General features: G+C 39.4%; 2 protein-coding genes across 2 annotated transcripts; one reads left to right on the top strand and one right to left on the bottom strand.

Moving 5' to 3' along the window:
• The first annotated feature begins 1,070 nt into the window (after positions 1-1,070).
• LOC149753442 (uncharacterized) lies at positions 1,071-6,645 on the top strand. The gene is made up of 7 exons (XM_089931132.1): positions 1,071-1,171; positions 2,840-3,072; positions 3,783-3,896; positions 3,996-4,093; positions 5,203-5,342; positions 5,624-5,698; positions 6,181-6,645. Exons 1-7 carry the CDS (start codon positions 1,071-1,073, stop codon positions 6,440-6,442), a joined length of 1,023 nt encoding a protein of 340 aa, XP_089787258.1. The 3' UTR covers positions 6,443-6,645.
• A 1,692-nt stretch (positions 6,646-8,337) lies between these two features.
• On the bottom strand, positions 8,338-10,140 carry LOC103699443 (UPF0481 protein At3g47200-like). Its single transcript, XM_089923499.1, has one exon. It carries the CDS (start codon positions 9,939-9,941, stop codon positions 8,526-8,528), a length of 1,416 nt encoding a protein of 471 aa, XP_089779625.1. The 5' UTR covers positions 9,942-10,140; the 3' UTR covers positions 8,338-8,525.
• Positions 10,141-13,951: the final 3,811 nt, after the last annotated feature.

Genomic DNA, 13,951 nt, shown 5'->3' with positions numbered 1-13,951 from the left:
ATTCCTTTGCATTATATCCTCCCACAAGTAGTTGCATTTCAAAGTCATATCTTGATTGTTCATCTTCTTCTTCTATTGATAACTATGTGTTCCCTCCATCCATATTCACATCTCTATCATCATCGATTGTATACATTGGAAAAACATCAGTAGTAAGCCATAGATGTCATGTTGAAACTCCTCTTCTTCTTCATAAGTTCCACTAGTAGGAGTCAACACACTTAATGTTTCGCCATGGAGGTACCATTGAACATAACATTTGACGAAGCTCTTAAAAATTAGGTGATCAAAAACATCTGCCCTAGAAAATCGACACATGTTTGCACATTTAACACAAGGACATAAGATTTTTCCCATATTTAGATGATCTCTAAAATGCAAAGTTGAGAAAACAAATAACCCTCTCTATGTATTTTTCAATCTGTCTTGATGATTGATATATCCTACTTTTGTCCATAAATTTAGGATGGAACTGAAAATTGAGTAGGGCAGAAGAAAAGTGTATTTAATTTAAACTAAACAAACCATAAGAAAATAAAAAGTAAAACATAAAATAAAACATAGGCATCTAAAATTTTAATTTTTTTTTTTTAAGTTCATCCAACTAACTGACCTTGATTCTCTTCTTAAAAATATCTAGATATGAATGACACTAATTCACGTGATAGATCCAGAAAAAATACATGCATATATGAAGAAATCGACATCACAATCCGACGTTCTCATCAAAAATCCTCCTTAGATGCATCAAATCTAAGCTAAAAAATATATCAAAAATAAGTAATACCTCAAAAAATAAGCTGGCGAAGCCGACGATGGAGAAGGAGAGATGATGATTGCTAATTCAGGTAACAGAGTAGATGGTAGAGCAGGGGTTGGCGATTAAGGGCAAAGCCAGGAGTGGAGGAGGAGCCCTCACACCAAGGATTCCGGTGGCAGAGTAGGGGAGTGGCCAAAGTGATGGAGATGGTTCGAGTAGAGGCATTGGAGAAGAAACACATGGGGGAGGTGAAGATGGTGGTGGAGAAGGAGGAGCCCTCACACCTAGGTTCCAGTGATGGAGTAGGGGGATGGTAGAGGTGGTGGAGATGGTTCGGATGAAGGAAGAGAAGGAGAAGGAGATAGAGGATGTGAAGCTGACGGTGGACAAGGAGAAGCCCTCTCACCTAAGGTTCTCGTGGCAGTGTAGGGGTGGCAGAGCTGGTGGAAATGGCTTGGACGAAGTAGGACAAGAAGAAAGAAATAGGAGAGGTGAAGCCGACAAGGGAGAAGGTGGAGCCGTCATTTTGTTATCGGGTGGCAGAGTAGAAGGGCAACGAAGATGGTGGAAAAGTTTTGATGAAGAAGTGTGGGGGAGATGATGCCTTCGGGGAAAGAGAGTGGGATCCATAAAGGCCGACGAAGAGGAGTACGACAGGTGAAGGGTGGCGAAGAATAGGAGAGTTCCGTGAGGGTGATCCAAAGGTGGCAAAGATGAGGTGGGGAGGAGAGCAAAGGGTATGAGCTTCAAAGGTTTGATGTGAACTACATTGGCAATTATAATTAGGGCTGGATAAGTCCCAAAGCAAGATCCACTACATCAAAATCTAAGTCACGGGCCAAAATTTTAGGCAGCTATTACTTAGTCATACAATTCTTAATTAAATTCTTTTTTAAAAAAATAGATAATTTATTGATATCTATGATATGGCGCTGCATCCTTCTATATAGAGCAATCAGAACCATTCATCATTTGGGCCCTTAAACGGATCAGTCAAACCGAAAGTTTTTTTTTAAGAAAAACAAATCCGAGAGAAATCAGACGTAGCGACAAAAAGTAGAGTTGATGTAGATGTTGAAATCTACATTTTATAGATTTTTAGTTTTTTCGAGTTTATTTTTACTAGTCATATCTATTTTAGAAAGGAGAGCCCTATTAGAACTAGAACGAGAAATCTTATCTGAATTGTACAAGGTCGGACTTTGCCATAATAATAGAGGCTATGTACCTTAATTTAGGATCATCAATATAAAAAAAAAGGTGGACCTAAACTCTATTTTTGAAATTTTTATATTTCTTTGTAGTTTTCTTAATTTTAAGAGATTCGAGCCGAAAGAGTTGAGAAAATTTTCCTTCTCTTATATCGGATCAAAGAGTGAGAGAGTAGTAAAAGAAAATTGAGGGTGCGCTTTGAGTGGTGAAAGGGTCAGAGTCAAAATTTGGGAACACGTGGCCTAAGAGTTATGCCCATGGTAAATCCAAGTCGGGAGGCATAAATGCAGGCTTGTACGCAAGCACCGAGGTGTCTGTTGGTACATTTCAATATCTAGTTATAGTTATGTAAATCCGTTAGTCTAGACCTAGAATTTTGCCGATGGATTACAATTATCCGCAGGCACAATTTATGCCTTTTAATCATGAATAGTGGACTTTGTAGCTAATAATATAAAACTGTTGGTAAAAACCTGAATATACTGATGTATTTGTCTTTATAAGCAAAAGCATCCACGGCAAATATCCATTTTCTTGTTGAGAAAGCACATGACCAAGATATTTGAGAACTTTCTATCATATGTGGTTTGCTATATTAAGTTGTGTGTGTGGTTTAATTTTCGGTCTTATGAGACTTGAGACTAGAATGGGACATAAAGCATGATTTTAATTGCCAATAGGATATTTGCACATCTGGTGAGACTACAGGAAAAAGTGGTTTTAACGATGCTTTTTTGCCGACGCTTATCGCAAGCGTCGGCAATTTCCCTTAGAGCTCCAAAAATAGCCGACGCATTTTAAAAGCATCGGCAATATACGACGCTCGTTAGCGTTGTCGTAGAGTTGGTCTAAGACGACGCTTATTAGCGTCGTTGAAAACCAAATACCCATCAAAACCCGCGTCCGCCCCCCTCCTCCATCCTCGATCGACATATCAAGCCCTCCTCTGCCTCCTCCTCCCTCCTCTCTGGCGCCGACCGTTGTCCCGTCCTTCTCCCTCCTCTTCGGCGCCAAGCGACGTCCTCTCCTCCTCCCTCCTCTGCGGCGCAACCTCCTCTCTTACTCTCTCCTCTGCAGCGCCGACCGGGAGAGCCTTGAAGGTATGATTGTTCTTCCCCTTTTTCGAATCCATTGTTTTCTTTCGGTTTGATCAGATTGTTGATTGAATCCCTCTTGTGTTTGATCATTTGGGAAGAAACCTTTTGTTGGATTTTTGTTTTTGTGGATCCGTAGAAGGTATTGGATTAGGGTTCTCTCCGGCGAACTGGACCACGTTATCTAAGAGAAGAGAAAAGAGAGAGGCCCTGGGTCACAGACTCAGTATTTTCTTTGCCGTTTCCATAGCCTTTTTTTTTTCTTTCACCTTTTTCTTTTTCTGATTCACGGTTTTCGCTTTCTGACTTTGGAATGCTTTCTCTCCGACGAAGCTTTTACGGTTTCTGTCCGCTTTCACTCGAAGCTTTTCCCCTTTGAGGATCTGCTCTGAAAGGCGTGTACTTCTTTGTGCTTAGTGGGAACAAGAATCTGATGCATTAGTGTGGCCATGATCATACTACATAAACAGTGTTCGGATACTTAGTTTTTGAAATGAACCCTTATGCTAAGAGGATAAAACCTTGGGAATAGATAAGATATTATTGGAAGAACTCTATCTGCTTTTGATGAGGATAATGTTATTCCTTGCTTTGGATTCGGAGATGGTTAGTGTCGCTCTAGCTTGTAGAAAAAGGTCTACTAAATTTTGCTACAAATTTCAAGGCTACCTTTCTAAAACTGTCTGGGGATTCTTATTATTGTTTCTATATTGCAGCATCCACACATGATCAGGAGGTATTCAGTTTTTATCCAGAGAACCGGCCATGTAATGGCTTTGAGAAAGCACTACAAAGATATAAAGAATTAGTTCCAGATCTTCAATTAGCTGGTCTGTACGATGCTCTTACTTACATGCTATTTTTTTGTCAACCTCATATAGATCATTGTGAAGTTCCTATTTGGTCATGACTCTGGACCTTCTTGACAGGACCAACATCCTTTGCACCAATAATTGAAACAGCCATCGGCATTGTAGATAATAGTGGTGGCCAATATTATGTTCTTCTTATAATAGCAGATGGACAGGTCAGCTATTTAAGATGCTGCTCTTTTCAATTTTTCGTTGTTATTTTTCCTATTCGTAGATTTTTATTTTATGCAATAAAAGAGCACTAATTTGAGATAGTAAAGCCTTTTTATTTGTTTTTTAATCATATATTTACTGTTAATTATTCTGACTTGCATCTCTTATGTTGGTACTTGGTAGTGATTACCCGCTGTCAATAGTTCTAGTTGGAGTTGGTAATGGACCATGGGACATGATGCGAGAATTTGATGATAATATACCTTCACGCGCATTTGATAATTTCCAGGTTACAAACTGAACATATATAAGTATGATACTACATATGCATATGAAGAGTGGTCATTTTGTGATTTGGTTTTATGCAGTTTGTGAACTTTACAGAGATCATGTCTAGAAATATTGCCAATAGCAGAAAGGAGACAGAGTTCGCGCTTGCAGCATTGATGGAAATCCCATCACAATATAAAGCAACAATAGACCTTCAACTTTTGGGGTATTAGGATGATGTTTCTGATTCATCATTCTAATTAAACAATGTTTCTGCTGTTCAAAATGAGCTTACTTTGGTTAAACGAAATGTGATTTTGGTATTTGACTTTTGGGGTTTATCCATGAGCCAGAGACAACCTTAGTAATTAATTGCTGGAATTGATCTCTTGAGTTGTTCAAACTATTTGAGAGGTATACCATAGTTGTACTTTTTATTGGTATTCATGAGCTTGTGCTTGTCAAATAATGTAGTTGGTCATGATTGCAATTACTTTTGGGGTTTATCCATGAACCAAAGACAGCCTTAGTATTTAATTGCTGTAATTGATCTCTTGGGTTGTTAAACCTTTTTGAGAGCTATATCATGGCTGTGCTCTTGATTGGTAATTCTTGAACTTGTCCTTGTCAAATGATGTAGTGGTCATGATTGTTGTTTCTGGTGCATAGTGTTTAAATTACTATGGCATGGTGGCAGTTATTTTGAGACTTCCAGCTATATAGAGGTGACATATTGTTTATATGCTTCATTCTAATAAGGCCTCTAAGACTATTGGTCTACACATCATGCTGATTTTCCCCCTTAATTCCGTGATTCTTAGACATGAATTTCTAAATGTAGGCAAGCAAAAAGATAGCCGATGCAAAGCTTGCAAAAGATTTCCAAGCAGTTCTAAAAGAGTTTCAGAAAGCTCAAAGGCTTGCAGCTGAGAGGGAAACTGCTTATGCCCCTTTTGTTCCTCAAGCAGTTCTTCCTTCGAGGTACTAATTTACTCACTCAGCTCTTATTAGGTCTCAAGAAGTCGTGAATAATGATTGTCAGTCATGTGTGTTTGTCTTTTTTTTTTTTTTGGTTGTGCGAAGTTATTTAACATAAATTTGATGTATTCTCATGAATTTTCACTGGTAAATAGTAGTTTTCATAGTAATTGGTGTATTTTCAATGCTGAATTTCTGCATATTACAGTATCAATGCATGATACATTGCAATCTTTGTGCCCTGCTGATCATCTGATTGCTGTAGCCTGGTTATTTTTGTGCAGCTATACTGCTAGAGAGATAGATGTTAGTGCTGATAAAACATCTGAACAGCGTGCTCTGCTTGTGGAATCTAGAAGGTGAGAGGTCTTTCTATTTTAATTCTTTGATGCATAATGATTATATAGTTGAGTCTGTTTGTGAAATTGCCATGCTTGGCACAAAAGACTATAGTACTGATATTTAAACACTTCTAGATGTTGTGCCAGTTATTATTTGGCACCGATCTCTTGCACATGCGACTTTTGAATTTCTTGCATTGTTTTATAGATTCATCTAGTTGGCCTTGATATGACATTTTTCCATCATTTTGTGGAATCCAGCTGCCTGAGTGCAAAATTCTGTATTGTCGCTCTTTTTCTTGACATTATCAATGTTTACGAGCTCAACTTTTCCTTTTTGTGAATTTTTGATTATCGTTCGCTTGATAGTTTTGAGATTGCTGCCATCTATTCTTGGATAGAAATTATCCCCCATTGGCTTCTTCCCTGACATGCGTCTCTGACAATTCTCAGCTGATGTTGGAAGTTTGTGTTTTAATTTTAATTTTGTGGCATTGTAGACAAGAGGTATTGCTACTGGACAATGAAATTGAAGCCATCATTGAGGAGAGAGAGCAAGGCATGCAGGAGATGACTGCTCTCCCTCCACCAATTAAAAGTCATGGTTCAGCATATTCAAATCCAAAATACTCACACTCAAGCAGCTCGGAGCAAGGTGCTGGAGTTCATAAAAGGGCGTCAGTCAGAGAGTTCTCAAAAAAAAAACAAGTAAATAAATTAATTTACATATATGGTTTCTCCTTTTTTTTTGCAGATTCTTGAGACTTCAAAAGCTCATAGAGATGATGATGATGGAGCTGAATCCCATCCTTGATACCTTCTAGACTGGTTTTTATGGAGTTTGATATGTATATGTTTCTTATTTTGCAAAGTACATTGTAATTCTAAGATTGACAATTTAAATATTTCGAATGATTTGAATGTTTATGTCAATGTAAATGTAATACAGGTTTATATTGTTATAATGTGTTTTTATAATTTATATTCGTATTTTTATTTTTTTTAAAAAATAGCAATTCCGACGCTTTAAAGCGTTGGTAAATGGAGAGGAAAATAGAATAGAGGTGGACTAGGGACCCTACAGAAGCTACGGCAGAGGCTCCTCAAAAGCCCAAAGGAACCGAGTTGATGCTCCCACATCCATAGCATGAGTAGTTAAAGCAATTGAATGATTTGAAATTCGAGTTATTTCCCTACGCCGATGCTTTAAAGCGTCGGTAAAACGGGTAAAAAAAAAAGGTCGGCAAAAATACATTTGCCGACGCTTTAAAGCGTCGGCGAAAACCCAGAACTGCGGATGCTTTGGGCTTTCCTGACGTTTTAAAGCGTCGGCGAATGTCGGTTTTGCCGACGCTTTTATTAATAAAAGCGACGCTTTTGCGACGCTTCTGTTTGCGTCGCGGGAACTTAAGCCGACGCTTATAAGCGTCGGTAAAGTTTATAAAAAGCGTCGAGAAAGATGAATTTTCTTATAGTGCATGAGAGGTGTTCATGTGTATTATTTGGCTTGGTTTGAGGATGCACAAGCCTCTACATGCCACCAATACCAGCAAGATCAACAAAACTTGTTATAGAATTTTGCAAATACTTCGAGCAATTCTACTGGATAGATATATACAACTATTTTACCCTCTCAATTATCCGTTCAAATTGACAAGAGGAGATGGTGCAGTCCACGATTACAAGCTCGATCATTTACGGATGGTCCTTGGTGCCGCTCCAGCGCCGGACCATATATGTGGGTAAAGGAGTGTGATCACCTTTTTCAAATTAAAGTATTTATTAAATGCCCCTTCTCATCAATGTAAATTTCATCCAAAATTGGCAATGCCCAGCCCAGTTTTAGCTCAAGATGATTTTGTTTGTGGCTTGGGAAATTAATGTCATTATATACTATTGCTCTAAAAAAGAAGTTTGGAATGTTAGATACCTCAAAAGAAGTTGCACAAGATGTTGATGCTCATCGTTGACATGATATCTAAAAGTTTTTTTGGCTAGATTAAAAAATTAATACTGGCCATAAATTTTCTCCAACGACACAGTATACACACCTTTTCCTCCCCAGGAACTAGAGAGCACACAAGAACAGAATATTTGGAACATCTTTATCATATATTGGGTATACCATATTCTATATGGCTAGTTCAATTTTCGTTCTTATCGGAGACTAGACTGGTTCCATCCAGATCGGATGCCTCAAACAAGTGGATTATTGTTGCTGGACCCAATAATTCTACCTAATTCATATAGGTGGTCCTTAAATCAGGTTGATTTGTTGGTTTCTAATGCCCGAGCCATACTCAAGCCGCAAGTGAAATTTATCCTCCAGGGATTCGGCTTTAGAAGACTGGGTTGCCTCAGAACTTGCTCTCTACCTCGCGGATCCTATCAACAATGGCTGTTTAAAGTACCGTACATTCGATCTCATTGACAGGTGACCCCAAATTTGTATGGACATATCACAAGTTGAAGGACAGCTGAATCTGATAGCCTAATGTTTTGTACCAGGAGAGTTAACTTCAATCAAGTATAAAGAGCTCTTCCCTTCAATTGTTGCTTCATTTAGTAAGACACCAGAGTGACTTTTCTTGATTGATTTGAGTTACCGAGGAATTGCACTACATAGCAACCTGATTCAACACAAAAATCATGCGAGAGACTTAACCAGACACGCAACTACAATGACTATAATCAGACTTGAACACTATGGCAAAGCACACTATCCTGAAGAGCAGGATTGACTTTTGCTCGTTTGCAAGCAGAACAGGATTCAAATTTCTTTTCAGCACTTACCCATGCTATGTTGAGGATGACAGCCGTTGAGGATGACAGCCTTCACGGCTGATCACCCTTTGTTGTAACCTAAAACAGTGTAGACTGATTGGATAATAGTGAGTCCAAGGAGTACAACAGCTGCTACTAATGAAATGATCGTCCATGGATTGCTGAAATAGTCGTGCACAGCTTTGGCGCGCCACCTAGGCCATCTCGACTGGCTGTAAGCGTTCAAGTCGACGTGCACAGCCTTAAGGTATCTGTTAAACCAAACAACATCGCTGCCTAATTTGTTGAAGAGAGATGCAATGTCCTTGTCATCTCCACTATACGGTTGAATAATCCCTTTCCGGTGGAGCAACTCCACATCTCTTGAGGTATTGATGAGGCCATCCATGAACTTGGTATATTCAGTGACATGCATCCCGTGTCTCCCGCAACATTGCTCCAAAGCAATTAGGTTTGCAAAAAACATGTTCGTGTACTCATCATGAACCATAATGGCCGGGATTCCCAACACCCCCTGATCCTTACAGAACGTAATGTCTGGAAAACTAATTGCTGACTTCACCTCGATTTTCACTCCCGCCTCTGCAAGTCTAGCAATGGGGGGGAGGGCCCTGGGGATTGGGATTATCTCCGAAAACGAAGAATTGCTACGGCGCGGCAACACCTTGGAGATCATTAGGAATAAGACCGAATAAGTAGTCCTTGATCGTTCACTATGGTTTATTGGGTTGGTCACCTCTGAATTTGGGAATTGCCGGATCCATCGGTGGATCAAGTGGAGTAAATGATTCACATTGAAGCCTTCGGCCGGCAGCTTTGGCTGGGGACCTCTCGAAAACTGTGGCTGAAATTCATCGAACCCAGAGATGGCAGCTTCCAGAAAGCGGGAGCTATCCCACCCTGGCATCCCCAGTGTTTCGAGGAGATGCTGGACAATGAAATACGGAAGTTGATTTTCTAGCAGCATCAGGTCTGCTAAAATATGAGTATAGAACCACACGTTATCGTTGAAAAGCAAACTGAGCTCCTCCGCTCGCAGATCCTCGTTAAATATGTGAATGAGGAAACATCCATCAAGTAGGAGCATCTCCACAAATTGATCGCTACCCATATCGATTACTTCCGAGTAGCAATCCCGAGCCCGGTTCTCCAAATCCTTCATCTTTCTTAGGCCCTCGTTGTTGCCCCCGTTCGGAACTTTGGAGAGGTAGTCGTGCAGTAGCCGCCACTTGAGTCCCTCCATGGCCTTCAAATCCTTCTTGCCACGATGGTGAGGGCCGATGGAGACCAGTTTTGGCTCGTAGGCAAGCCGATTGCCGCGTCGCAATCTCGCGGGAACTCTGAAGATGGTTGGCTTAGTAGGGGGTTTTCGGTGCAAGGACTCGCGCGCTCTATCTTCGACAGATTCCAACCATGCTGTTTTGATGTCCAAGCGGACATGTTGGTTGGCTTGTCTCGGTGCTCTTCTTCCATCCATTCTTCGTTTTTTTTTGTCCCCTCTCGCCACTCAAGGCCCTGGAAACTCCTAAGGAAGGCGGGGAGACGAATGCGGTGGGCGAGGAGAGGAGGGGACCCTTAAATCTTTCAAGTAGGCGAATCGATTAGGTTGTGGATTAAAAGAATAAATTGTATGCATAGGTGGTCAGATCAGCCTGCACTAGATTTTGACATCATTTATTACTAGAATATGGCCGATGCATGTATTATTTTATTTTTAATTAAAATTATTTTTTATATAAATAAAAAGAAATGAATAAATATCAAAAATTAAGTGCTTTATTTTTTATTTAATCTTAATTAAATGTTAAAATAAATATATAATAAAATGAAGGGAAGATTGGCTAACTTTTAATTATTATCAAGTGCTAACTTGATGCCCAAGGAGATCTTACTTCCTCCACGTATTCTCGAAAAGACTTTGATACCCAACGAAGGGTAGGTGCGGGAAAGCATATGCTCCATCTCTTTTCAGCTAGAAAACCTCACAGTGAGAACTTCCAAAAGTAAAGCAAGGTATTATAGGAGGAAGAAGACTCTACTCGACGGGAAAGCATATGCTCCATCTCTTTTCAGCTAGAAAACCTCATACTGAGAACTTCCCGAAGTAAAGAAAGGTATTGTAGGAGGAAGAAGACTCTACTCGTCGTGGCTTGATGAAGCCACATTGACTTCCTTTTTCAAATCCAATTTAGAGATGAAGCCCCAACTTGATGATTGAGTACTCGGACAACGAGTCTTGGTGTCAAAGAGCGCGAACACTATAATACCCGGCCTAAGATTGATCCAGGCTTGGTCCATCAAACCAACTTTGGATTGTGCTCTTTGGATTTGGACCGACCTTTTAGGCCGGCCCGGTGCAAGAGCTTGGCCGGAAGGCCCACCCCCAATTCCACCGAGGCGCACGGAAAAAACAAGAAGAAACGGGGCTCTGTCCTGTTCGAGTTTTAATTGGAGGCGGCGGACTCCGCCACTCGAGTGCTAGGAAATTCAAATTTCTTCCATTATTCCTTTTTTCTCTTCTCCTCTCGCCACTCCAAGGGGTCAGTCTAGTGTTGGGCAACGGGCTGTGCCTGGCCCGGCCCGCTTATGAAGCGGGCCGTGCCGGGCACGGCCTGTCCAGCACGGAACGCCAGCCCGGCCCGGCCCCAGGCCCGTCTATTGGCAGGCCGGGCCGGGCACGGCACGCCACGGGCCGTGCCAGGCACGGCCCGCAACGGCTCCAGACGGGCCGTGCCAGGCACGGCCCGTCTGGAGAGGGGGGAAGAAAATAGCCGTTTCCAACGGCTATTTTCGGGAAAAAGACCCTTTTACCCCTCCCAACAGTCCAATAACGGCTGAATTGAGGGGTATTTTGGGAAAAAAAAAATTTGGGCTTCTATAAATAGCCCATTCCTCCCTCATTCTCACCACACCAAACCAACTATTCTCTCCTTCTCTACTGCTATTATTTCTCTCTTCTAAAGTGCTCTTCTAGCAATTTAATTTTTAGTTTGTTCAAGTGCTACACAAGAGGAGGTTCCTGTTGAGAAGAGAAGGTCGCTTCTGTTGAGAGCACAAGAGGAAGCTCGGAAACTCGGCTCTGCCTCTGCCCTCCGACCCTCTACTCAATTCCTCCTTGCGGTTAGTTTTTATTTTTTGAATTAATCATAGATATGTCATCTTTTGAGGGAAGTCAGTTTGGCATTCCTCCTGTTTCTGAGGGAGAAGAAACTAATCCCCAACCCCATGTTCCTAGTTCCTCTAGAACTGGTGAACCGAGTGAAGATCAAACCTCTTCTCGTAAGAGGACTAGTGCTGTATGGAATGAATTTGATAGAGTTATGGTTGATGGAGTCTGGAAAGCTAGATGTAAAAAATGTGCCAAACTTTATAGTTGTAGTAGTAGTGGGGGAACAGGGCATTTAAAAAGACATCAAGAGAGTCATAGGATGCATGATTCTCATGCTCAAACTCAAAGTACCCTTAATATACAAGGGAGATTACTTGTAGGTAATTTTGCATATAATCATGAAAATCAAAGAAAAGCACTTGTAAAATGGATAGTTAAGGATGAATTACCTTTTAGTTTATGTGAATCTTTTAATTTTGAAGAATATGTTCAATTAAACCTACAACCTGCTTACAAAAGAACTAGTAGGCGTACATTTAGAAGAGTAGCTATGACTAACTTTTTAGCAATAAAACAAAATTTAATTGAAACACTTTCTACTTTAAATGTAAAAATTTCATTAACTTCTGATATTTGGTCAGCATCTGTAGGTAGTAATTGTTTTATTGCCATTACTGCTCATTATATTGATAATGATTGGCAATTAAATAAACGTATTCTTGCTTTTCGTGCTTTTGATTTTCCACATTATGGGCAACAAATTTCAAATATCATTTATCAAACTGCATGTTCATATAATATTAATGATAAAATTATGTCTATTACTTTTGATAATGCATCTAATAATAATTCTGCTGTTGCATTATTAAAAGACTCATTGCATCCCATGTTAGATGGAAATTTATTGCATATTAGATGTGCATGTCATATCTTAAATCTTTCTGTTCAAGCTGGCATGGGCATGATTCAAGATGTGATTTCAAAAATTAGAAATGCAGTTTCTTTTATTCATGCTTCAAGATCAAGACTTCAAGAATTTAAGGAATTATGCATAAATCATGGTAAACGTTTTAAAAAATTTAAACTTGATGTAATTACTCGTTGGAACTCCATATATAGCATGATACATGATGCATACCCATATAAAAACTTATTAAGTGCATATATTAATGATCGTGGATTAGGCTTTACATTGTCTGAAACTGATTGGAATAAAGGAAAAATTTTGGAAGATTTTTTGCTTAGTTTTTATAATGCTACCAATGTTCTTTCTGGTATTTATTATCCAACTTCATGTTCATTTTTACAACAAGCATATATAATTAGTCAAAAATTTGCAGAACATAGATATGATGATGTTTTAATGCCTATTATTGACCTAATGGAATCTAAATGGAATGAGTATTGGGACAAGATATGTCCTATGCATAACTTAGCTGCTGTATTTGATCCTAGAGTTAAATTAAATGGCGTGCTAATTTTACTTGATGCATACTCTGAAAATATGAATCAAGATTCTGAATCTGCTAAAGATGAGGTAAAACAACTTCTTTATGATATTTATGCTATATATGATGAAAAAATTCGTGGATCTAGAACACAAATACAAACCTCTATTTCTTCTTCTAGTAGTTCTCGTTCGTCATCTATTTTTTCATTCATTGCACAGAGAAGACACACACATGCTTCAAGTTCCTCTTCATCTTCTTCATCTTTAAGTAGTGAACTAGAATTTTATTTACGAAATGATCTTCATTCTGCATATGATGAAAATCAAATAGAGAATCTAGATATATTATCTTGGTGGAAGAGTGTTAGAAATCAATATCCTGTTATGTCTGCAATTGCACGCGATATTTTAGCTGTGCCGATGTCCACGGTAGCATCGGAATCCGCTTTTAGTGCAGGTCGGCGTGTTCTTGACGAAAAGAGAAGTAGGATGACGGGCGAAATGGTGGAGATGCTTCTCTGCTTCAAAGATTGGTTGGATGCTGAGGCAAGACTTCAAGATAAAGGTGGACATAATACAACATCCTCTGATGATGATGATACAAACACTACTGAAGACTGAAGACGGAAGAGTGAATACTGATTCACTGAATCACTGATGATTAGTAAGATTTCTTAATTTTTTATAATTGTACATTTTTATTGTATTCTGGAAGTCAGACCAAGGTCCAAACCTCGGCCCTTTCTTATTGTATTCTGGAGGTCAAACCAAGGTCCAAACCTCCCTTCATGTACCATTTTGATTTAAATTAATAAACTGGTAGGGGTCTATGCCAAACCCCCCACCAATGGTGGCTTTATATTCATAAATCCTTAGTTTTCAATATTTATTAATTTATTAAAAAAATTTATGAAGCATTAATTTTTAT

The sequence above is a fragment of the Phoenix dactylifera genome, chromosome 5 (genome assembly GCF_051530095.1).
Source record: "Phoenix dactylifera cultivar Ajwa chromosome 5, Ajwa_hap1_PhDact_Kaust_v1.1, whole genome shotgun sequence".
Classification (NCBI taxonomy): Eukaryota; Viridiplantae; Streptophyta; class Magnoliopsida; order Arecales; family Arecaceae; genus Phoenix; species Phoenix dactylifera.
Note: the sequence above shows the minus strand (reverse complement) of the source record. Positions and strands in the feature narration are given on the sequence as shown.

What these genes read in the sequence shown, in the direction of transcription:
- LOC149753442 (XM_089931132.1), top strand. Translation starts at nt 1,071, where the DNA reads ATGGTAGAGGTGGTGGAGATGGTTCGGATGAAGGAAGAGAAGGAGAAG. An exon ending in CGACCGGGAGAGCCTTGAAG is followed by an intron (nt 3,073 to 3,782) that starts GTATGATTGTTC and finishes TCTATATTGCAG; the next exon opens with CATCCACACATGATCAGGAG. An exon ending in TTATAATAGCAGATGGACAG is followed by an intron (nt 4,094 to 5,202) that starts GTCAGCTATTTA and finishes TTCTAAATGTAG; the next exon opens with GCAAGCAAAAAGATAGCCGA.
- LOC103699443 (XM_089923499.1), bottom strand. Translation starts at nt 9,941, where the DNA reads ATGGATGGAAGAAGAGCACCGAGACAAGCCAACCAACATGTCCGCTTG.